The sequence below is a fragment of the Thalassophryne amazonica genome, chromosome 4 (assembly GCF_902500255.1).
Source record: "Thalassophryne amazonica chromosome 4, fThaAma1.1, whole genome shotgun sequence".
In the NCBI taxonomy this organism is placed as follows: Eukaryota; Metazoa; Chordata; class Actinopteri; order Batrachoidiformes; family Batrachoididae; genus Thalassophryne; species Thalassophryne amazonica.
The window spans coordinates 6,263,578-6,282,363 of record NC_047106.1 but is presented as its reverse complement, the minus strand read 5'-3'; the positions used below and the strand labels follow the sequence as shown (position 1 = coordinate 6,282,363).

At 40.8% G+C, this 18,786-nt stretch overlaps 2 protein-coding genes across 4 annotated transcripts in view; one reads left to right on the top strand and one right to left on the bottom strand.

The window, feature by feature from the left end:
- The window catches only part of ints4 (integrator complex subunit 4), a 42,180-nt gene extending 34,763 nt beyond the window's left edge, over positions 1-7,417 (top strand). For 2 of the 3 annotated variants that reach the window (XM_034169051.1, XM_034169049.1), the window contains exons 20-24: positions 4,950-5,009; positions 5,178-5,337; positions 5,419-5,562; positions 6,650-6,770; positions 6,844-7,417. In XM_034169051.1, coding sequence (XP_034024942.1) covers positions 4,950-5,009; positions 5,178-5,337; positions 5,419-5,562; positions 6,650-6,770; positions 6,844-7,025 — 667 coding nt within the window. In that variant the 3' untranslated portion in view covers positions 7,026-7,417. Of the gene's footprint in view, positions 1-4,949; positions 5,010-5,177; positions 5,338-5,411; positions 5,563-6,649; positions 6,771-6,843 lie in introns of all 3 variants that reach the window. The other variant, XM_034169050.1, reaches the window with a different exon arrangement.
- Positions 7,418-8,763: 1,346 nt separating this feature from the next.
- LOC117509314 (glycoprotein-N-acetylgalactosamine 3-beta-galactosyltransferase 1-B-like) lies at positions 8,764-17,442 on the bottom strand. The gene is made up of 3 exons (XM_034168978.1): positions 16,792-17,442; positions 16,239-16,362; positions 8,764-8,825 (listed from the first exon to the last, which is right to left on the bottom strand). Exons 1-3 carry the CDS (start codon positions 17,428-17,430, stop codon positions 8,764-8,766), a joined length of 825 nt encoding a protein of 274 aa, XP_034024869.1. The 5' UTR covers positions 17,431-17,442.
- Between the last annotated feature and the right edge of the window lie 1,344 nt (positions 17,443-18,786).

Genomic DNA, 18,786 nt, shown 5'->3' with positions numbered 1-18,786 from the left:
AGAGCGAGAGTGACAGAGAGAGTGAGCAACAGAGAGGAGAGAAACTCAGAGAGCGAGAGAGACTCAGAGTGACAGAGGAGAGAGACTTAGAGAGAGAGCGAGAGTGACAGAGAGAGTGAGCAACAGAGAGGAGAGAAACTCAGAGAGCGAGAGAGGAGAGAGACTTAGAGAGAGCGACAGAGAGAGAGACTCAGAGAGAGAGGGAGAGAGAGACACACAGAGAGAGTGACAGAGGAGAGAGAGAGAGCGACAGAGGAGAGAGACTCAGAGAGAGAGTGTGTGACAGAGAGGGCAACGGAGAGAGAGGGGGGGCGACAGAGAGGAGAGAGAGTGACAGGAGCGAGAGAGAGTGACAGAGGGGAGAGAGAGTGACAGAGGAGAGAGAAAGAGAGAGAGTAAGGAGAGGAGAGAGACTCAGAGAGAGAGCAACAGAAAGAGAGACAGAGAGAGAGAGAGAGAGAGACTCAGAGAGAGAGAGACAGGAGAGAGAAAGAGACAATAAGGAGAGGAGAGAGACTCAGAGAGAGAGCGACAGAGAGAGAGAGAGAGCAACAGAGAAAGCGACAGAGAGAGAGAGAGACAGAGAGAGAGAGAGAGCGACAGAGAGAGAGAGAGAGCAACAGAGAAAGAGAGAGAGAGAGTCAGAGAGAGAGAGTGCTGTGTCTCCGCTCTTTTTTTTCCCAAGACCTGCTGTTTCTGGATTCATGAGTTGAGCTTCGATCACCTGTTCTGAGCACACAGAGGCGCTGCGAGCTGCGTGATCATGCAGTCACACACACACTCTACACCTGTTCTCCAGCTGATTCACTCTGGATGCACGCACTCAGTTTTTGGATGTGTATAGTAGCACCGTGTTGCACAGACCTGCTTAAAAACTGTGTGCTTTCTGCGTCCAGCGCTCTACACAGAAAAAAGTAAACAGGTTTAATTTTTTGTGTCCTCCACACATAGCCCTTAGCATACTGCTGTGCAGGGTGCAAAAACTGGGCATAGAGCTGCTTAAACTGGGCATAGAGCTGCTTAACTCTGCATAGATGGTACACCACAATACGCAACTCTACGTTTGCGCCGGTGTGAAAGAGGCTTTTTTGTTTTCACAAACCGAGGCGCAGTTCGTTCTGAGAGATCACCACAGACGACACGAAATATTATGTTGTGTCAACTCTCAGCAGCTCCACGGCAGTGAGGCTGATCACGCTCCTGCAAAGCTCCCACCCCCCCTCCAGTGCAAAAAAATATGCAGCCATCAAGGATCACCTCCTCAAAAAAGGGCCAGCAGGGTCTTCTCTCTGCACGGGCTGGTGGACAGAATGCTGAAGCTCCTGAGAGGACACTGGCCGGACTTTTTGTGTGCCAGCTAGGGCTGAAACGATTAGTCGAGTAATTCAAATAATTCAGTTACAAAAATGTTCAAGGCAAATTCTGTGCCTCAAAGCGTTGTTTAACATTGTAGTACATATGCCAGGCCTGTAAGTGGTGCTGTAACGTCCCCAGAAAAACAAACAGAAGAAGAATGTGCCATGCTGATCATTTGAAATAGCTTACTGCGCATTTAAAGCGAATCAGTGTGTTTGTCTGTTTAAAAAAACAACACTGTTTTGTCCGCTGCCTGCTCTCCGCTCTACATGGGGAATGGCTCTTCGTGCGGCGGCTGCCTCTTTCTGCCCGGTGTGAGCGGCTCTCTGTAAGAAGTCCACTCTTCCTTCTGTGTTTTACTCACACTCGCACTGAGTGTTTCACTTTTTAATTTTCACTTTTTTGGGCAACACACAACGCTTCACAAACACGGTAACTCTAATAAAATAATAATTAAAAAAAAAACTGCGAGGCTTGCATGTTCAGTCTCCACCTGAAATGCATCTGCTGAATCACAGTGAAAGAGGGATAAAAACAGCACGCAGGGACCCAGTTTACCAACCTTAAAAAACTTTGGCCTGACTGGCTGAACTCCTGACACCAGGAAAGATCCAAAACTTGTAAAGATGTGAAAAAAATGAATGATGACAGGAAAACAGAAAGAGATACACTAAATTTGACAATCTCCGTGATGACGCAGCGACATTGTGCCATTACTTAGGGAGAACCCTAGACTGTTGATGTTGTTAAAAACAAAAAAGTACTTTTTATCGGATTACTCGATTAATTGCCAGAATAATCGATAGAATACTCAAGTTCTAAAATAATTGATAGCTGCAGCCCTACTACCAACTCCCTCCTCACATGCGCACAGCGCTGGCCAGCACCACAATCACAGACTGCTGTGCGCTGGCGAGGGACGCCGACAAATTCTTCATTGCTGGCCAGTACCACGGCATGACAGCAGCCGCACTCGCCCCATCACATGCAGTGGCAGAAGCCCCACACCACACACCAGCACCGCCGGCGGAGGAGCTCATCTGATCATTAACAAGATGTTAAATCTATCATAAACATATTTTTACAGCAGCTCATAAAGAAGGAATGAACATGCAACTGTTTTACCAAGCTATTACAATAAAACTAATGACCTTTAAGCTGTTCCCAAATCTTCATGGAGCAGGTGAGAGAGGGACAAAAAGGGTCCAGATGAAACGATTCTCTGTGAATCGCTTCTCAGAAGCGATTAGAGGTGTTTTCAACATCCAAACTGACAGAAAATTATTCATCCACTACAAAATAATTATTTTATATGCAGCGTCTGCCGCACAAAGCAGATGGGATTGTGTACGGCAGAGGGACGCCGCTCCAAAAATAGCCTCTCAGGTCCCGCGTAGCTGCCAGGCGCTCCACTAATGGGCTTTTAGCAGCCTCGTCCACACCACAAACATGCCTCTATAATTCTCATTAGTCCTCGTAATAACTCGCACACAAACTGTCCCGTGCTGCTGTTGCTAAATTTTGAACATCTTGAAATTAGCACCATGCTCAGAGATGAGCGTTGTTAACCGAATTTTCTGCCTCTGAGAGCCTCTCGGAGCCACTGTTCTCCCACGACAGTTGAATAAACCCTCTCTTAGCAAAAAAACATGCTGCGTGGCTGATTATTCATCCTTCATTATTCGGTGGGACCAGGGCTTAACAAAACAACCACTGATGCCCTTTTTTGCACACAGCTTCACAATTGGTCTCAAAGTTAACAGTCTACCGTAGTCCCCAGTTACAGTGAGGAAAATAAGTATTTGAACACCCTGCAGTTTTGCAAGTTCTCCCACTTAGAAATCATGGAGGCATCTGAAATTTTCATCTTAGGTGCATGTCCACTGTGAGAGACATAATCTAAAAAAAAAAAAAAAAAAATCCGGAAATCACAATGTATGATTTTTTTAATAATTTATTTGTATGTTACTGCTGCAAATAAGTATTTGAACACCTGTGAAAATCAATGTTAATATGTGGTACAGTAGCCTTTGTTTGCAGTTAAAGAGGCCAAACGTTTTCTGTAGTTTTTCACCAGGTTTTCACACACTGCAACAGGGATTTTGGTCCACTCCTCCATACAGATCTTCTCCAGATCTTTCAGGTTTAGAGTTTCAGCTCCCTCCAAAGATTTTCTATTGAGTTCAGGTCTGGAGATGGGCCAGGCCACTCCAGGACCTTGAAATGCTTCTTACAGAGCCCCTCCTTAGTTGCCCTGGCTGTGTGTTTGGGGTCATTGTCATGCTGGAAGACCCAACCATGACCCATCTTCAATGCTCTTACTGAGGGAAGGTGGTTGCTTGCCAAAATCTCACAATACATGACCCCATCCATCCTCCCTTCAATAGTGCAGTTGTCCTGTCCCCTTTGCAGAAGAGCACCCCCAGAGTATGATGTTTCCTCCCCCATGCTTCATGGTTGGGATGGTTTTCTTGGGGTTGTTCTCATCCTCTAAACATGGTAAGTGGAGTTGATTCCAAAAAGCTCTATTCTGGTCTCATCTGACCACATGACCTTCTTCCATGCCTCCTCTGGATCATCCAGATGGTCACTGGTGAACTTCAAACGGGCCTGGACATGTGCTGGCTTGAGCAGGGGGACCTTGCTGCCCTGCAGGATTTTAAACCATGACAGCATCATGTGTTACTAATGTAATCTTTGTGACTGTGGTCCCAGCTCTGTTCAGGTTATTGACCAGGTCCTCCTGTGTAGTTCTGAGCTTTCTCAGAATCATCCTTAGACCACAGACCGAGAGAGATTGACAGTCATCTTGTGTTTCTTCCACTTTATAATAAATAATCATAACAGTTGTTGTCTTCTACCAAGCTGCTTGCCTGTTGTCCTGTAGTCCATCCCAGCCTTGTGCAGGTCTACAGTTTTGTCCCTGGTGTCCTTAGACAGCTCTTTGGTCTTAGCTATGGTGGACAGGTTGGAGTGTGATTGATTGTGTGAACAGGTGTCTTTTATACAGGTAACAAGTTCAAACAGGTGCAATTAATTACAGGTAAAGAGTGCAGAATAAGAGGACTTCTTAAAGAAAAATGAACAGGTCTGTGAGAGCCAGAATTCTTGCTGGTTGGTAGGTGTTCAAATACTTATTTGCAGCAGTAACATACAAATAAATTATTAAAAAATCATACATTGTGATTTCCGGATTTTTTTTTGTTTTTTTGATTATGTCTCTCACAGTGGACATGCACCTAAGATGAAAATTTCAGACCCCTCCATGATTTCTAAGTGGGAGAACTTGCAAAATCGTAGGTTGTTCAAATACTTATTTTCCTCACTGTATTTATACGACTGCACAAGTTCTACCTTCTGATCCTTATTGACTATGGCCTCAGGTGTACAGGGGTTTTTCTGAAATCCACAATCATATCTATAGACTTTAAAGTGTCCAGCTGAAGGTGAGACTTTTCACACCACCTGCCAAAGTGATCAACAACAGGTCCATGACTGGTTTCATTCTCCTACAATAAACTAACAATGACAGAGTCATAAGGCTGTTTTAATAACTCACCAGCACTGTTCATGCCTCATTGACTCCTCTCCAGGTTGGATCCTCTCATCAGCAGCAGTGAGAAGTTTTTGCAGGAAGTGGAATCTTTTCAGAGGTAATCCAACACTCTTCTTTGCATGTTGCATGCCAGCATAAACATTCATCATTAAAGCATCGATATTTCCATATTTTTCTATCGCTTACATGTGGCTGGAGGATCCTGAGAGGTTTCCAGGCCAGATGTTTAGTTTGGTGTAATTTTTTTTTCCTGTCGTCCCCTCAGGATGTTTCTGACTGAACTGCCCCACCTCCAGGACAGTTTTGTGGATAAGGTTCTGGAGCTGATGCCCCGGCTGTCCTCCTGTAAACCAGTAGATCTGGTAAAGATCCTCCAGACTACATTGAGGCAGAGTGGCCTGCTGCAACTGCGCCTGCCTGAGCAGGTATCAAACATGTGACAAGTCGAGGACAAAGATGGTAATGTCCAATGGCCTTCAAAGTGTTATACTTTGTGCTGTGAACAGATCCATCGAGCTACAGCCACCATCATAGAGCCCACAGGAGAGTCTGACAACCCGCTGAGGTTCACCTCTGGCCTGGTGGTGGCGCTAGACATTGATGCAACGCTGGAGCATGTGCACAATCCCCAGAACTCTGTGAAAGTGCAGGTGGGGCAAAATTTTTGTCAGATTTTTTTGTCAGTTTGACGCCTATATTAAAAAAAAAATATACTCAGAAATTCTTCTTTTCAGAAGAATGAAAGTCCAAGTCTTTGGGGTTCTGGTGCTTTTCTGTCTTGCTGTATGGTTGTGAGACTTGAACTCTAACCAGTGACTTAAGGTGCCCACTGGATAATTTTGGTAGCAGGTCTTAGAGGGTCTTTGGAAACCGCTGGAATGACTTTGTGTTGAACAAACGGTTACTTAGTGAGACTCGGGCTGGGTGATATTAGCAAAAATACATTGACATTGACCGATTTTGATGTTTATCAGGACATATAATTTGATAATGATGCTAGTTTGAAGAATATGAAGTCCGAAGAAACCAGTGAGCTTATTACTTGAACTTCAGCATACTTTTTTGACAGTAGCAGTGTAAATATTTATCTGCCTTATCAAAGAAAACCAGTTTAACCCACCATGAAAATTAAAAACTCTGACTGCAACAAATGAGTTTAGGAGGGCAGCAACCATCTCAAATGTTTGTACAGGTATATTTGCTATCGTCAGTGGGTGTGGACTTTGATGTGCGAGCTTGTTGAAGTTGTGTTTGTTTTGGAGAGGGCGCCAACAAACAATATGAGTGCCTCATCTCAGCAATTTCTTAAAAGCAAAACGCACTCTTTATGTCCTCTTGGGATGTATTTCTGTGATAACAGCTAACAACTTATGCGTTGAGTCACAAAAGCACTCACCCTCATCAGGAGCATAGTCTAATCTGCTGTCCCAGATCAGGTTTTCTGTTTCTGTTGTTTCTGTCCTTCTGATCTGATTAGTTGCCTGAAAAGGTGTTGCAGTGATGACACAGCACCTTTCTGAAAAGTGTAGAGATTTGCATATTAAGGCACTCAGAATAGCTGGGAAAAAATCTGGCACACTTTGGGGAAAAAGCTGCTGTATGCTGTGCCTTTTCCGTCGGTGGGGTGATATGAGCCTTTGTCACTTTGAGAAATTGAAAATGAAAACAGGCTCTGTGGATGTGGGGATTCTGCTATGTAGCGAGATTTAACCTGAGAAGCGCCTTCTGCCCCTGTAGGTACGGTATCCAGATGGCCAGAGTCATGTAATCCATCCTAAACCTGGAGACTTCAGGAAGCCTGGGCCGGACCGACACAGACTTATCACGCAGGTCTACCTGTCACACAGTGCGTGGACAGGTGCGTTTAAAAAAAAAAAAAAGTTTAGTGTGACTCATTCTTTAGAGTGCTGATGTCCCCATTTGTCTTTCAGAGCCGTCTCAGGTGGAAGTGCGCCTTCTGCTGGCCTATAGCTCCGCCTCCTCCTCTTCTTCAAAACTGGTTTTTAGTGACAGTATTGACAGCCTCCCACCACCAGAGGCTGCCGTAGAGGGAACCATTCCATTTAGCAAGTCGGTAAAAGTGTACATCATGCCCAAACCTGCCCGCCGGTAACAAAACCTTTCCACCCGTCATCGCTCAAGTTAACGTCACCCATCTTTAACGTTTTATGTTCTTACAATGAGGTCACTCTTTTTAATCGACACTGGCTTTGCTTTTTTTTTTTTTTTTTTGAGATGAGACATTTCCTTTTTCAGTGACAAATGTTGCATGGTGAAGAATCTTCTCTGTGAATGCCAGCATGTGTCGCTCTGGAATAATTAGAGAAAACGTTTGACGTGAAACCCAAAAGTGTGTCCAAGCTTTTTTTTTTCTTCTTTTTTTAATGGCAGAAAACATTTTGTCAAACATAGTGTTTTTACTTCTTGTGTATTATATACATGCATACGTTTTCTGTTCTTATTTCTGACTAATCATTTTTTGTTAAATTAAATCATTCTAAAGGTTTTTGTCTCTGTATAAAAATGATTTGTAGTTTTGGTATTGGAGCTTCGACAGTATGGTCAGAATATATTTTTTCTTTTTTTCAGCAGGGATGGTGCTAGCCGTTTGGGTGCCCTAAGCACAAATGCTTTGTAGTAGAAAGTAAGTAGTACAAGTACTACATATGTAGTACTTCTGTGTATTACTTACTGAAGAAATTTGCACTTATTAAGTACAAATAACTGCACCATAGAATTTACTCAACCATGGAACTTTAAATAAGAACCTGAAAGGGTAGATTTCTTAAGTAAATAACCATACATAAGTATAAATAACTGCATAATAGAATTTACTCAACCGAGGAACTTTAAATAAGAATCTGAAAGTGTAAATTTCTTATGTAAATAACCATGCATAAGTAAAATAACTGCACAATAGAATTTACTCAACTGAGAAACTTTAAATAAGAATCTGGAAGTGTAAATTTCTTAAGTAAATAACAATACATACAGTAGTGTTCAGAATAATAGTAGTGCTATGTGACTAAAAATATTAATCCAGGTTTTGAGTATATTTCTTATTGTTACGTGGGAAACAAGGTACCAGTAGATTCAGTAGATTCTCACAAATCCAACAAGACCAAGCATTCATGATATGCACACTCTTAAGGCTATGAAATTGGGCTATTAGTAAAAAAAAAATAGAAAAGGGGGTGTTCACAATAATAGTAGTGTGGCAATCAGTCAGTGAGTTTGTCAGTTTTGTGGAACAAACAGGTGTGAATCAGGTGTCCCCTATGTAAGGAGTGGTGTAGAGGAGGATTTTCTTAAAAAGAAGACCTGAAAGTTCAGCTACAATTTGACAAAGTACGTACATTTGGGATGAAAGATTGGATTTGATGTTTTGGTGAAAAAAACTTTTGTATTTCTTCGTAATTGATGTAAATAAAGTCCAAGACATATTCAGTGACTTGGAAATGTTCATGTTTCCATCCCCTGACTTGTCTGAAGAAAACTGCCAATAAAACTGATTATTATTTACAGGTTTTATCAAGTTTTAGAGATTTGCTTTCAGTTTGAGTTTGAGGAAGATAATTTTAGAAATTTTAATTATTTTTTGCATGTCTTGTATTTAAAATGACAAACAAATTAAAATGTGTGAAGTTCCAAGTGTTCCCATACTTTTGGAGGGCACAGTATCCTAACCTTATGATGAATGCAAAATGAGTGGTATTATTACTTTTAATTTTCACTGTTGCTGCACTTTTTGTCAAATCATAGTCATATCATATATCACACCTATATGAAAATTTGGTAAGGTATATCTTCTATTATACATTACAAATCTACTAGTGTTTACTAAGGTACACCTAAATATCTTTAACCCACTGGGGCAGACGCCGTCGTATACGATGGCTAAGACCAAGCTTTACTAAATTATAAATAACTTGAATGATATGAGATAGAAACTTACTTTTTTTGCTGAAAAGTTAAAGTTAAACTCTGCAGACTTTCAAGCCAGCCATCAGCCATCTTTGTACTCCTCATAGAAGCTGTGTGATGACGTGAGCAATGTGTGTCCAGTCGGAATTGGTTCACCGTCACATGGTTTTCTAAAATCCAATTGTAGGGCAGATTTACCTCACGTGAAAAGCCAAAGATTGTTTTCAGGAGTGATGTGTTACTAGTTGGCCCGTTTGAATAGCCCCCTGGGTGCTCCAATGAGTACATGCTATTGGGCTTCAATGCACCCTGCGCCATTATGCACAGCAATCAGTGAAAGCAGACGGAGAGCCTCTGATGACAATCTCACATGCTCAAACAAAGAGTGTGTAACTATCAGGATTGCTCCTTGAGTTTGCATGTGAATGTTACTGGATACCTCTGTTGCTTTCTCTGCATAAAGCACTGTTTACCTTATCAATGGAGCGAGGAGGAGGGCCGCTCCTCAGACTAAAGCCTCGGTCCCACCGAGTGAAGAAGGAGCCATGCACCCTGTTTTTTTTGTTTCGTGAGCTATCGTGGCAGTATAGTGGCTCAGAGTGGCTCTTAGGGGCATTATCTTCAGTTGACGAGGCTCCTCTCTGAGCGTGGCGCTAATTTCAAGATGTTCAAAATTTAGCAACAACAGCGTGGCACAGTTTGTGTTCGAGTTACTGCGACGGCTTGGAGGCATTAGAGGTGATTATGAGTCTACTAAAAGCCCATTATCCATGCGCCTGGCAGTTACACAATTCCACCTGCTCTGTGCGCTGAGCTCTATATAAATAATGTAATCATTTTCTGCCAAACCTTGGATGCTGAAAACACCTCTAATCACTTCTGGAATCACAGAGGACTGTTTCATCTGGACACTTTTTTCCCCTCTCTTTCCTGCTCCATGTGGAATATATTTTGAACAGCTTAAGGTAACTATTTTTAATGTTTTTATAGCTTGATAACATCACACTACACAGCACTGCGTGGTTCATACGTGGCTTAGCATGGCTGATACGAGCCATTCGAGGCTCTAATGACCTGTCGGTCGTGGCTTCTACGTGGCACGTGCGGGGTATAGAGAAGCACCTTAGTAGTGGATACGTGTTAAGATGAAAACGTGGGTCATTCTTTGAATAATCACTCCACACCCATGCGTGGCTCCTTATTCATCCTTCATTATTCGGTGGGACCCAGGTTTGAGCCAAAGTGTGAATGAAAAGCTGCTTTAGGAGCACTCCAAAACACAGTAGAAGGTTGTGATGTAACCTTTGTGGAATAGCAGACAGAAATTGCTTTGAGATGAGGACAAACAAAATGCATAGACCATTTTGTATATATTGTTCAAAATGTGCATTTGTGTTTATTGTTTGAACCTTTTGTTGTACAGTCTTTCACACAAGACAAATTGCCTTTATAAAGTGTCAAAACAGTTGTTTATTATAGTTTGCTGTGTGTTTTGAATAAATGTGTGGAAAATTATTTTCCACTTTACTTCTTCCTTTCTTATTTCTTATTGTAAACCTTTATTACACTTATAAAACACAAAAAAAGCATATATATTATGAAAGCACAGGTTGTCCTGAAAAAAACTTGATAAAACTTGATTGTGGGATGCAGGGAGAGCAGTTAACAGCAATAATAAAACATTTATGCCAGGCGAGTGAACTGTCCAAAAAATGCCGTCGGCAGTGGTGTCAAAAGTACACACATTTGTTACTTAAGTAGAAGTATAGATACTGCAGTTTAAAAACACTGGTAAAAGTTGAAGTATCAACTCGACCTCTTTACTCAAGTAAAAGTGAAAAAGTATGTGCTCCAAAACCTACTTAAAAGTATAAAGTAACCTTAAAAAAAAAAGGTAGATGCCATTATATGAATTGAAAGCTTAATTTAAAAACTGATTCGTTCTACATGTGGCCCAAGACCCAAAACCCAAATTACCCCCCAACACCACCTGCACAAAAATGTTTGAATTCTAGAAGCTCTGAAATGCAATCTGGGACTATTCCAGACAATAAACTGCAGTGAGTGCAGCATCCATTTAGTGAAGGAAAAAAAAAAAAAAAACACCCCAAAACTTTCCTTGTTCAAATTTATTTCAGTAGTATTCTGCTCTTACTAGGATGCAACAGTTTTCTAGTTTGGCAGATAGTTCTGGAGGAAATCACTGAAGAAATTAACAAATTGAAAATATGGTTTGACCGAAACAAACTGTCATTAAATAAGACAGGGATGAAGTGGAGGAGTAAGAGTCACTAGGTGTTCACAGGAAACACTTATTTATGTATGTATGTATTTATGTATGTTCATTGTTAGTTGCTTTTATATTTTCTGTTGTGTCAGGTTTTTGCCTCTTTCTCTAAAATTGTATATAATAATCATAAGATTATTAATATATAAACAAAAATAAATTTAAGAAATATTATAATTTGAAAACAAATGCACCCGAACGTGATGACGGCTGCAGTTGCGTAATGCTAACTTTTAACATTGAAAATGCCATAGACATGCTAACGCGTTAGCATCGCTCCCGTTTTTAAGTTATAAAATACATCTATCAACTGTTTCAGAAGACCATAACAGTTCGGTTTAACATAGAAAAGGTAAATAATACTCAGGGGAAAATTAAGCGAAAGAAAGAATAAACGAAGCAATAGGTCGAAGCATTGCTTCAATCTGCGAACCACTGCTTCGATTGGTTCACGGTTCAAAGCAAAGCCGCGCTGCAGAAAAGTTGATTACAGGCGCACATGACGTAAAATATATATATAAACATTAAACTGAAGCCAAGAGTAACGAGGCTGTTTGTTTTAAAAATGTAAGGAATAGAAAGTACAGATACTTGTGTGAAAATGTAATGAGTAGAAGTCAGAAGTAGGCAGAAAAATAAGTAATGGAGTAAAGTATAGATACCTAAAAAGTGTACTTAAGTACAGTAACGAAGTATTTGTACTTCGTTACTTGACACCTCTGGCCTTCGGACCCCAGAGGGTTAAAGAACAAAAAAAAAAAGAGGGCAGAGCCACATAGTGTTCAGAATAATAGCAGTGCTATGTGACTAAAAAGATGAATCCAGGTTTTGAGTATATTTCTTATTGTTACATGGGAAACAAGGTACCAGTAGATTCTCACAAATCCAACAAGACCAAGCATTCATGATATGCACACTCTTAAGGCTATGAAATTGGGCTATTAGTAAAAAAAAAAAAAAAAAAAAAAGTAGAAAAGGGGGTGTTCACAACAATAGTAGTGTGGCATTCAGTCAGTGAGTTCATCAATTTTGTGGAACAAACAGGTGTGAATCAGGTGTCCCCTATTTAAGGATGAAGCCAGCACCTGTTGAACATGCTTTTCTCTTTGAAAGCCTGAGGAAAATGGGACATTCAAGACATTGTTCAGAAGAACAGCGTAGTTTGATTAAAAAGTTGATTGGAGAGGGGAAAACTTATAGGCTGTTCATGTACAATGATCTCCAATGCTTTAAAATGGACAAAAAACCAGAGACGCATGGAAGAAAACGGAAAACAACCATCAAAATGGATAGAAGAATAACCAGAATGGCAAAGGCTCACCCATTGATCAGCTCCAGGATGATCAAAGACAGTTATTTGCAAGATTCCCCCGCAAAGTCCCTCTGTTAAATAAAAGACATGTGCAGAAGAGGTTACAATTTGCCAAAGAACACATCAACTGGCCTAAAGAGAAATGGAGGAATATTTTGTGGACTGATGAGAGTAAAACTGTTCTTTTTGGGTCCAAGGGCCGCAGACAGTTTGTGAGACAACCCCCAAACTCTGAATTCAAGCCAAAGTTCACAGTGAAGATAGTGAAGCATGGTGGTGCAAGCATCATGATATGGGCATGTTTCTCCTACTATGGTGTTGGGCCTATATATTGCATACCACGTATCATGGATCAGTTTGGATATGTCAAAATACTTGAAGAGGTCATGTTGCCTTATGCTGAAGAGGACATGCCCTTGAAATAGGTGTTTCAACAAGACAATGACCCCAAGCACACTAGTAAATGAGCAAAATCTTGGTTCCAAACCAACAAAATTAATGCCTCACAGATGTGAAGAAATCATGAAAAACTGTGGTTATACAACTAAATACTAGTTTAGTGATTCACAGGATTGCTAAAAAAGCAGTTTGAACATAATAGTTTTGAGTTTGTAGTGTCAACAGCAGATGCTACTATTATTGTGAACACCCCCTTTTCTACTTTTTTTTTTTTACTAATAGCCCAATTTCATAGCCGTAAGTGTGCATATCATGAATGCTTGGTCTTGTTGGATTTGTGAGAATCTACTGAATCTACTGTTACCTTGTTTCCCATATAACAATAAGAAATATACAGCCCCTGGCAAAAATTATGGAATCACTGGCCTCGGAGGATGTTTATTCAGTTGTTTAATTTTGTAGAAAAAAGCAGATCACAGACATGACACAAAACTAAAGTCATTTCAAATGGCAACTATCTGGCTTTAAGAAACGCTATAAGAAATCAGGAAAAAAAAAATTGTGGCAGTCAGTAACAGTTACTTTTTTAGACCAAGCAGAGGGAAAAAATATGGACTCACTCAATTGTGATGAATAAATTATGGAATCACCCTGTAAATTTTCATCCCCAAAACTAACACCTGCATCAAATCAGATCTGCTCGTTAGTCTGCATTTAAAAAGGAGTGATCACACCTTGGAGAGCTGTTGCACCAAGTGGACTGACATGAATCATGGCTCCAACACGAGAGATGTCAATTGAAACAAAGGAGAGGATTATCAAACTCTTAAAAGAGGGTAAATCATCACGCAATGTTGCAAAAGATGTTGGTTGTTCACAGTCAGTTGTGTCTAAACTCTGCATCAAATACAAACAACATGGGAAGGTTGTTAAAGGCAAACATACTGGTAGACCAAGGAAGACATCAAAGCGTCAAGACAGAAAACTTAAAACAATATGTCTCAAAAATCGAAAATGCACAACAAAACAAATGAGGAACGAATGGGAGGAAACTGGAGTCAACGTCTGTGACTGAACTGTAAGAAACTGCCTAAAGGAAATGGGATTTACATACAGAAAAGCCAAACGAAAGCCATCATTAACACCTAAACAGAAAAAAACAAGGTTACAATGGGCTAAGGAAAAGCAATCGTGGACTGTGGATGACTGGATGAAAGTCATATTCAGTGATGAATCTCGAATCTGCATTGGGCAAGGTGATGATGCTGGAACTTTTGTTTGGTGCCGTTCCAATGAGATTTAGAAAGATGACTGCCTGAAGAGAACATGTAAATTTCCACAGTCATTGATGATATGGGGCTGCATGTCAGGTAAAGGCACTGGGGAGATGGCTGTCATTACATCATCAATAAATGCACAAGTTTACGTTGATATTTTGGACACTTTTCTTATCCCATCAATTGAAAGGATGTTTGGGGATGATGAAATCATTTTTCAAGATGATAATGCATCTTGCCATAGAGCAAAAACTGTGAAAACATTCCTTGCAAAAAGACACATAGGGTCAATGTCATGGCCTGCAAATAGTCCGGATCTTAATCCAATTGAAAATCTTTGGTGGAAGTTGAAGAAAATGGTCCATGACAAGGCTCCAACCTGCAAAGCTGATCTGGAAACAGCAATCAGAGAAAGTTGGAGCCAGATTGATGGATAGTACTGTTTGTCACTCATTAAGTCCATGCCTCAGAGACTACAAGCTGTTATAAAAGCCAGAGGTGGTGCAACAAAATACTAGTGATGTGTTGGAGCGTTCTTTTGTTTTTCATGATTCCATAATTTTTTCCTCAGAATTGATTGATTCCATATTTTTTTACCTGTGCTTGGTCTAAAAAAGTAACCGTTACTGACTGCCACAATTTTTTTTCCTGATTTCTTATAGTGTTTCTTATAGCCAGAAAGTTGCCATTTGAAATGACTTTAGTTTTGAGTCATGTCTGTGATCTGCTTTTTTTCTACAAAATTTAACAACTGAATGAACATCCTCCGAGGCCGGTGATTCCATAATTTTTGCCAGGGGTTGTACTCAAAACCTGGATTAATCTTTTTAGTCACATAGCACTACTATTATTCTGAACACTACTGTAAATGACATGGTGAGATGCTGACGAGCTTTGCGCGTTCATGTCTGTGACATATGCATATTAGGATGTATATGATAACAAGAACCTAAACAATTTATAAATACATTAAGATGGTAAATTAACATTAAAAAAATTACATAATTAACAGGAAATTAAAGAGTTGAGTTTCTCTTCTAAAAACTGTTAAGGTCTAAGGTTCTAAAAACATTCTGGACTCACACACCATTCCAACTCATAGAAACTTTGCTTAATTTATTACCACCCTTGGAAAAATGTCAGCTACCTATTTTATAAATGTTACCCAATCTAGAGCCCGTGGATCACCACGGGCAACACACTAGTTATTTATTTTTCTTCTTGTTGATCTTTGTCCTTTGGTTGACTGTCATCCAGCCCAGTTCTGTATCACTGTTGTTCTCTTCACTGGCTCGCGAGCAGCCAAACTCAAATTGCTGAAGAAGCGGTAGCCAACTTGTTTCAAGTCATATTTATTTATAAACCTCATTTCATTCCAGAGAAAACTCTAAGTACTTCACAAGATCTAAAAACACCAAACAGAACAAAATACAAAAAAAAAAAAAGATTAAAACCATTCGATTCAGATTATTATTATACCCTTGGGTAAATTTGGTTTACAGTGAGTGAGTCATCTTGTTTTGTAAACACACAGAGAAACACAGAACAAGACAAAATGACAACAGTGCCAAGGCTAAAAGAACAACGACAGCCCCAAGGTAAAATAAAAAGCAAGAAGATATAATTATTAATATAATTCCAGTGTCATTTGTCATCACCTCAAGTCATTGATGTTTGCTGTTCAATCATTCCACCACAACAAAAAGAACAGTTCAGAGACATCATTAAAAGAATAATGATTAGTGTATGTAAATTTCTGACCACTTCTGTAGTTACTGAAGTTAACATAAAGGAAGTAATTTTTACCTCTGTCCATTCTTTAAAGATCATCTCCAGTGACAAAAGGCACCATAAACCAGCTCCATTGTTCCAGCAGATCAGTCACATTCATTCTGCGGACGTTTGCTGAAACATGACCCAAAAATCATCATCAGAATTAACAGAGTCCCACGATGAGCCCCTGGACACACCCACACACTCACTTTCATTTGCCTACTGGATTATCAGGAGGACTTTCAGCTGAAGACGTGGGGTCTGCATCTTCTTCCTTCTCAGCTGTGAGCAGATCAGTCCCTTCGTCTCCCCGTTTCTTTTTTGTTACAACATCCCAGGATCCCAGTTGGGCACGGGGCTGATAACGGTGTCTGTAGCCAAACGCACGCAGGTGATAGGTGAAGTACTCCATTAAATACATCTGTAAAGCAGATGTATAGTGGAAAGACACCGAAAGGTCTGAGCAGCAGTTTGGTCCCTGAGGGGGAGAGAGAAAGAATTTGTAAATGTTCTTCAGTGTTCTCAAGACCAGGCACCTAAGTTTCTCTACTCTACTCTCTCCCTTTTAGATATTTACATATACCTTTATATACTAGCATAGTTGCACCTTAGAATTGGAATATAATATATAAGATATACCTTACTGAATTTTCATGTGAACAATGAACCGTGAATGAGTGGAACAGCCACGGACACGGTCGCTTGCCCTCTCTCCATAATCCACTCAGACACAAGATATCAAAGTAACGTTTTCTGTCCCAGAATTATCACTAGATTGTTACTCTCGGGTGTGTGTACACACCAGGCTGGAGAACAATGTGTCACATGAAATGCTCTTAGTAGGTCACCAAGCTCAACAGAAGCAGTTTTGGACAACATGGAGAAAATACACAAAGCTTGCACTTGCCTGTGAGACTGGATAGTAGCAGTAGTTCAGATACCACCAAGTTGGAGGAAACTTGACAGTGAGGTGGTGTGCGAGTGGAAAAACATGAAACATCTCCCTGTGCATCGTGTCTCTAGAGTCTCCTAACTGCACTCCGACCTTGTCCAGGCACTGCCCCATTGCCATGTCTTCGATAGGGATATTGTGAGTGCACTTTTGGGTTTTAAAACCTTCTACAAACCGATGAAGAGCCTCTTTACTGAGCACATAGCCAGCACCACCACTCATGTAGCCCTTCTTGAACCTTCGGCCAAAGTAAATGGGTTCATCAGGTGTGTGGTTGGCGAGAATCCACCGTAGGTTATCCACAATCACATAGGTGTCGTCGTCCGCTTTAAGGAACCAGTCGGCCTCATGGGTGTGATGCTCATAGACATAATGGAAGGCTCGGATAGTTTTCCAGTACAGCTGGTTACGACCCTCGCCAGTACCCAAACCCACTGTGGCAAAGTCTGGATCGTACACAGAGCTCATGAAGATTACAATGTTGCAGTGGCAAGTCCACGTAGATTTCGCATACTGAGCCTTGGTCTTCAAGTTCTTGGGGAAAGTCATCACCCAGCAAAGAATACGCACCTTTTTGTACAGTTCATCAGCCATGCGGCTGTCTTCATCTGCAAAGGAAAGTTCACAGTTATTCTTTTAAGTACAGCCCCAATTCAGATTTGATGAGAAGCAAATTGACTGTGTAGTGAAAGCCAGCTTTTTTCAGCTTCGTCTTCTGTCTAAAGTTAAACCTTTTCTTTCAGACAGACCTTGAAAAGGCTTTGCATGCATTTATTAGCTCCCTGATTGACTACTGTAATGCATTGTATGTGGGTGTCAACCAGAGCATACTTCAACATCTGCAGAGGGTTCAAAATGCTGCAGCCCACCTTCTAACAAACACTCGCAAACATAGTCATATCACTCCGGTTTTGTCCACTCTCCACTGGCTTCCAGTCTATTTTAGGATTGATTTTAAACTCTTAATATTTGTTTTTAAAGCTATACATGGACTTGCACCTTATCTTTGTGAACTGTTAACTGGATACACACCCACCAGAACTTTGCGGTCTGCTGGTCAGTATCAGCTGGAGGTCCTTGGACCAAAAGCAGGCAGTGGGTTGACCGCTCTGTTGTTGTGGCATGGTCTAGACTTTGGAATTCTTTGCCCCTTGAGCTGGACTCGATCAGTATCTTGTCTCCAAAGCTAAGTTAAAAACTTATTTGTTCAGAATTGCTTTTAGTGCATAGTCTTATTATGATTGTTGTTTTGTTGGTTTATTGTTATTGATTTTATGTATTCATGTAAAGCACTTTGGTTCAGTGGTTACTATTGTAACGTGCTATACAAATAAAGTTTGATTTGATTTGATTAAACCATACTAGCAAACTACCCACCCTATGGACAGGAGCTTTGCTAGGTGAAGATTTCAAATGCTAAAATCATCCTGGAATGGAATTATAATCGGCGTTTCATCTTTTTCTTGCTATTTGATCGCCCTGATGGGAACATTTAATTGAAGAGTTTCGTCATTTCACATTCGCACTGGTCACTGATGCAACTATTTCATACCTGCCAACATTTGAAATTACCTGTCATGAAGGGCGGCTGCCCGACACCAGGAGCAGGTGGACCCATGTTACAAACTCCCAAACCAGGCTTTGTGGTATAAGAAGTCGCCATGTTTATTACAGGCTGAGGTTTGGCACACAGGTGATCAGATAGCGGAGCAGAGGTACAAGCAGGGCGAGGCATAAACGTAGTCATTTTCAGGCAGGGGTCTGAGGCACGAGCAAACACAGGCATGTAGGCTGAGGCAAAAAGGTGCGGTCAAGAAACTCAGAGCAAAGAACTGGTACACGGCAAGACTAAACAAGGCAAAGAGAGGCTGGAAAGTATGCTGGAAGTGACAACAATCTGGCGAGGGACTGTGAGGGTTTATATGCATGTGGAGTAATTAGGAACAGGTG

Excerpts from the sequence above, each read along its gene's own strand:
- LOC117509314 (XM_034168978.1), bottom strand. The coding sequence starts at position 17,430 with ATGGCTGATGAACTGTACAAAAAGGTGCGTATTCTTTGCTGGGTGATG. Across the intron at positions 16,363-16,791 it reads GCTACTATCCAGTCTCACAG|GGACCAAACTGCTGCTCAGA; the intron begins GCAAGTGCAAGC and ends TCTCCCCCTCAG. Across the intron at positions 8,826-16,238 it reads CAGACACCGTTATCAGCCCC|TAAAGCTTGGTCTTAGCCAT; the intron begins GTGCCCAACTGG and ends TTTATAATTTAG.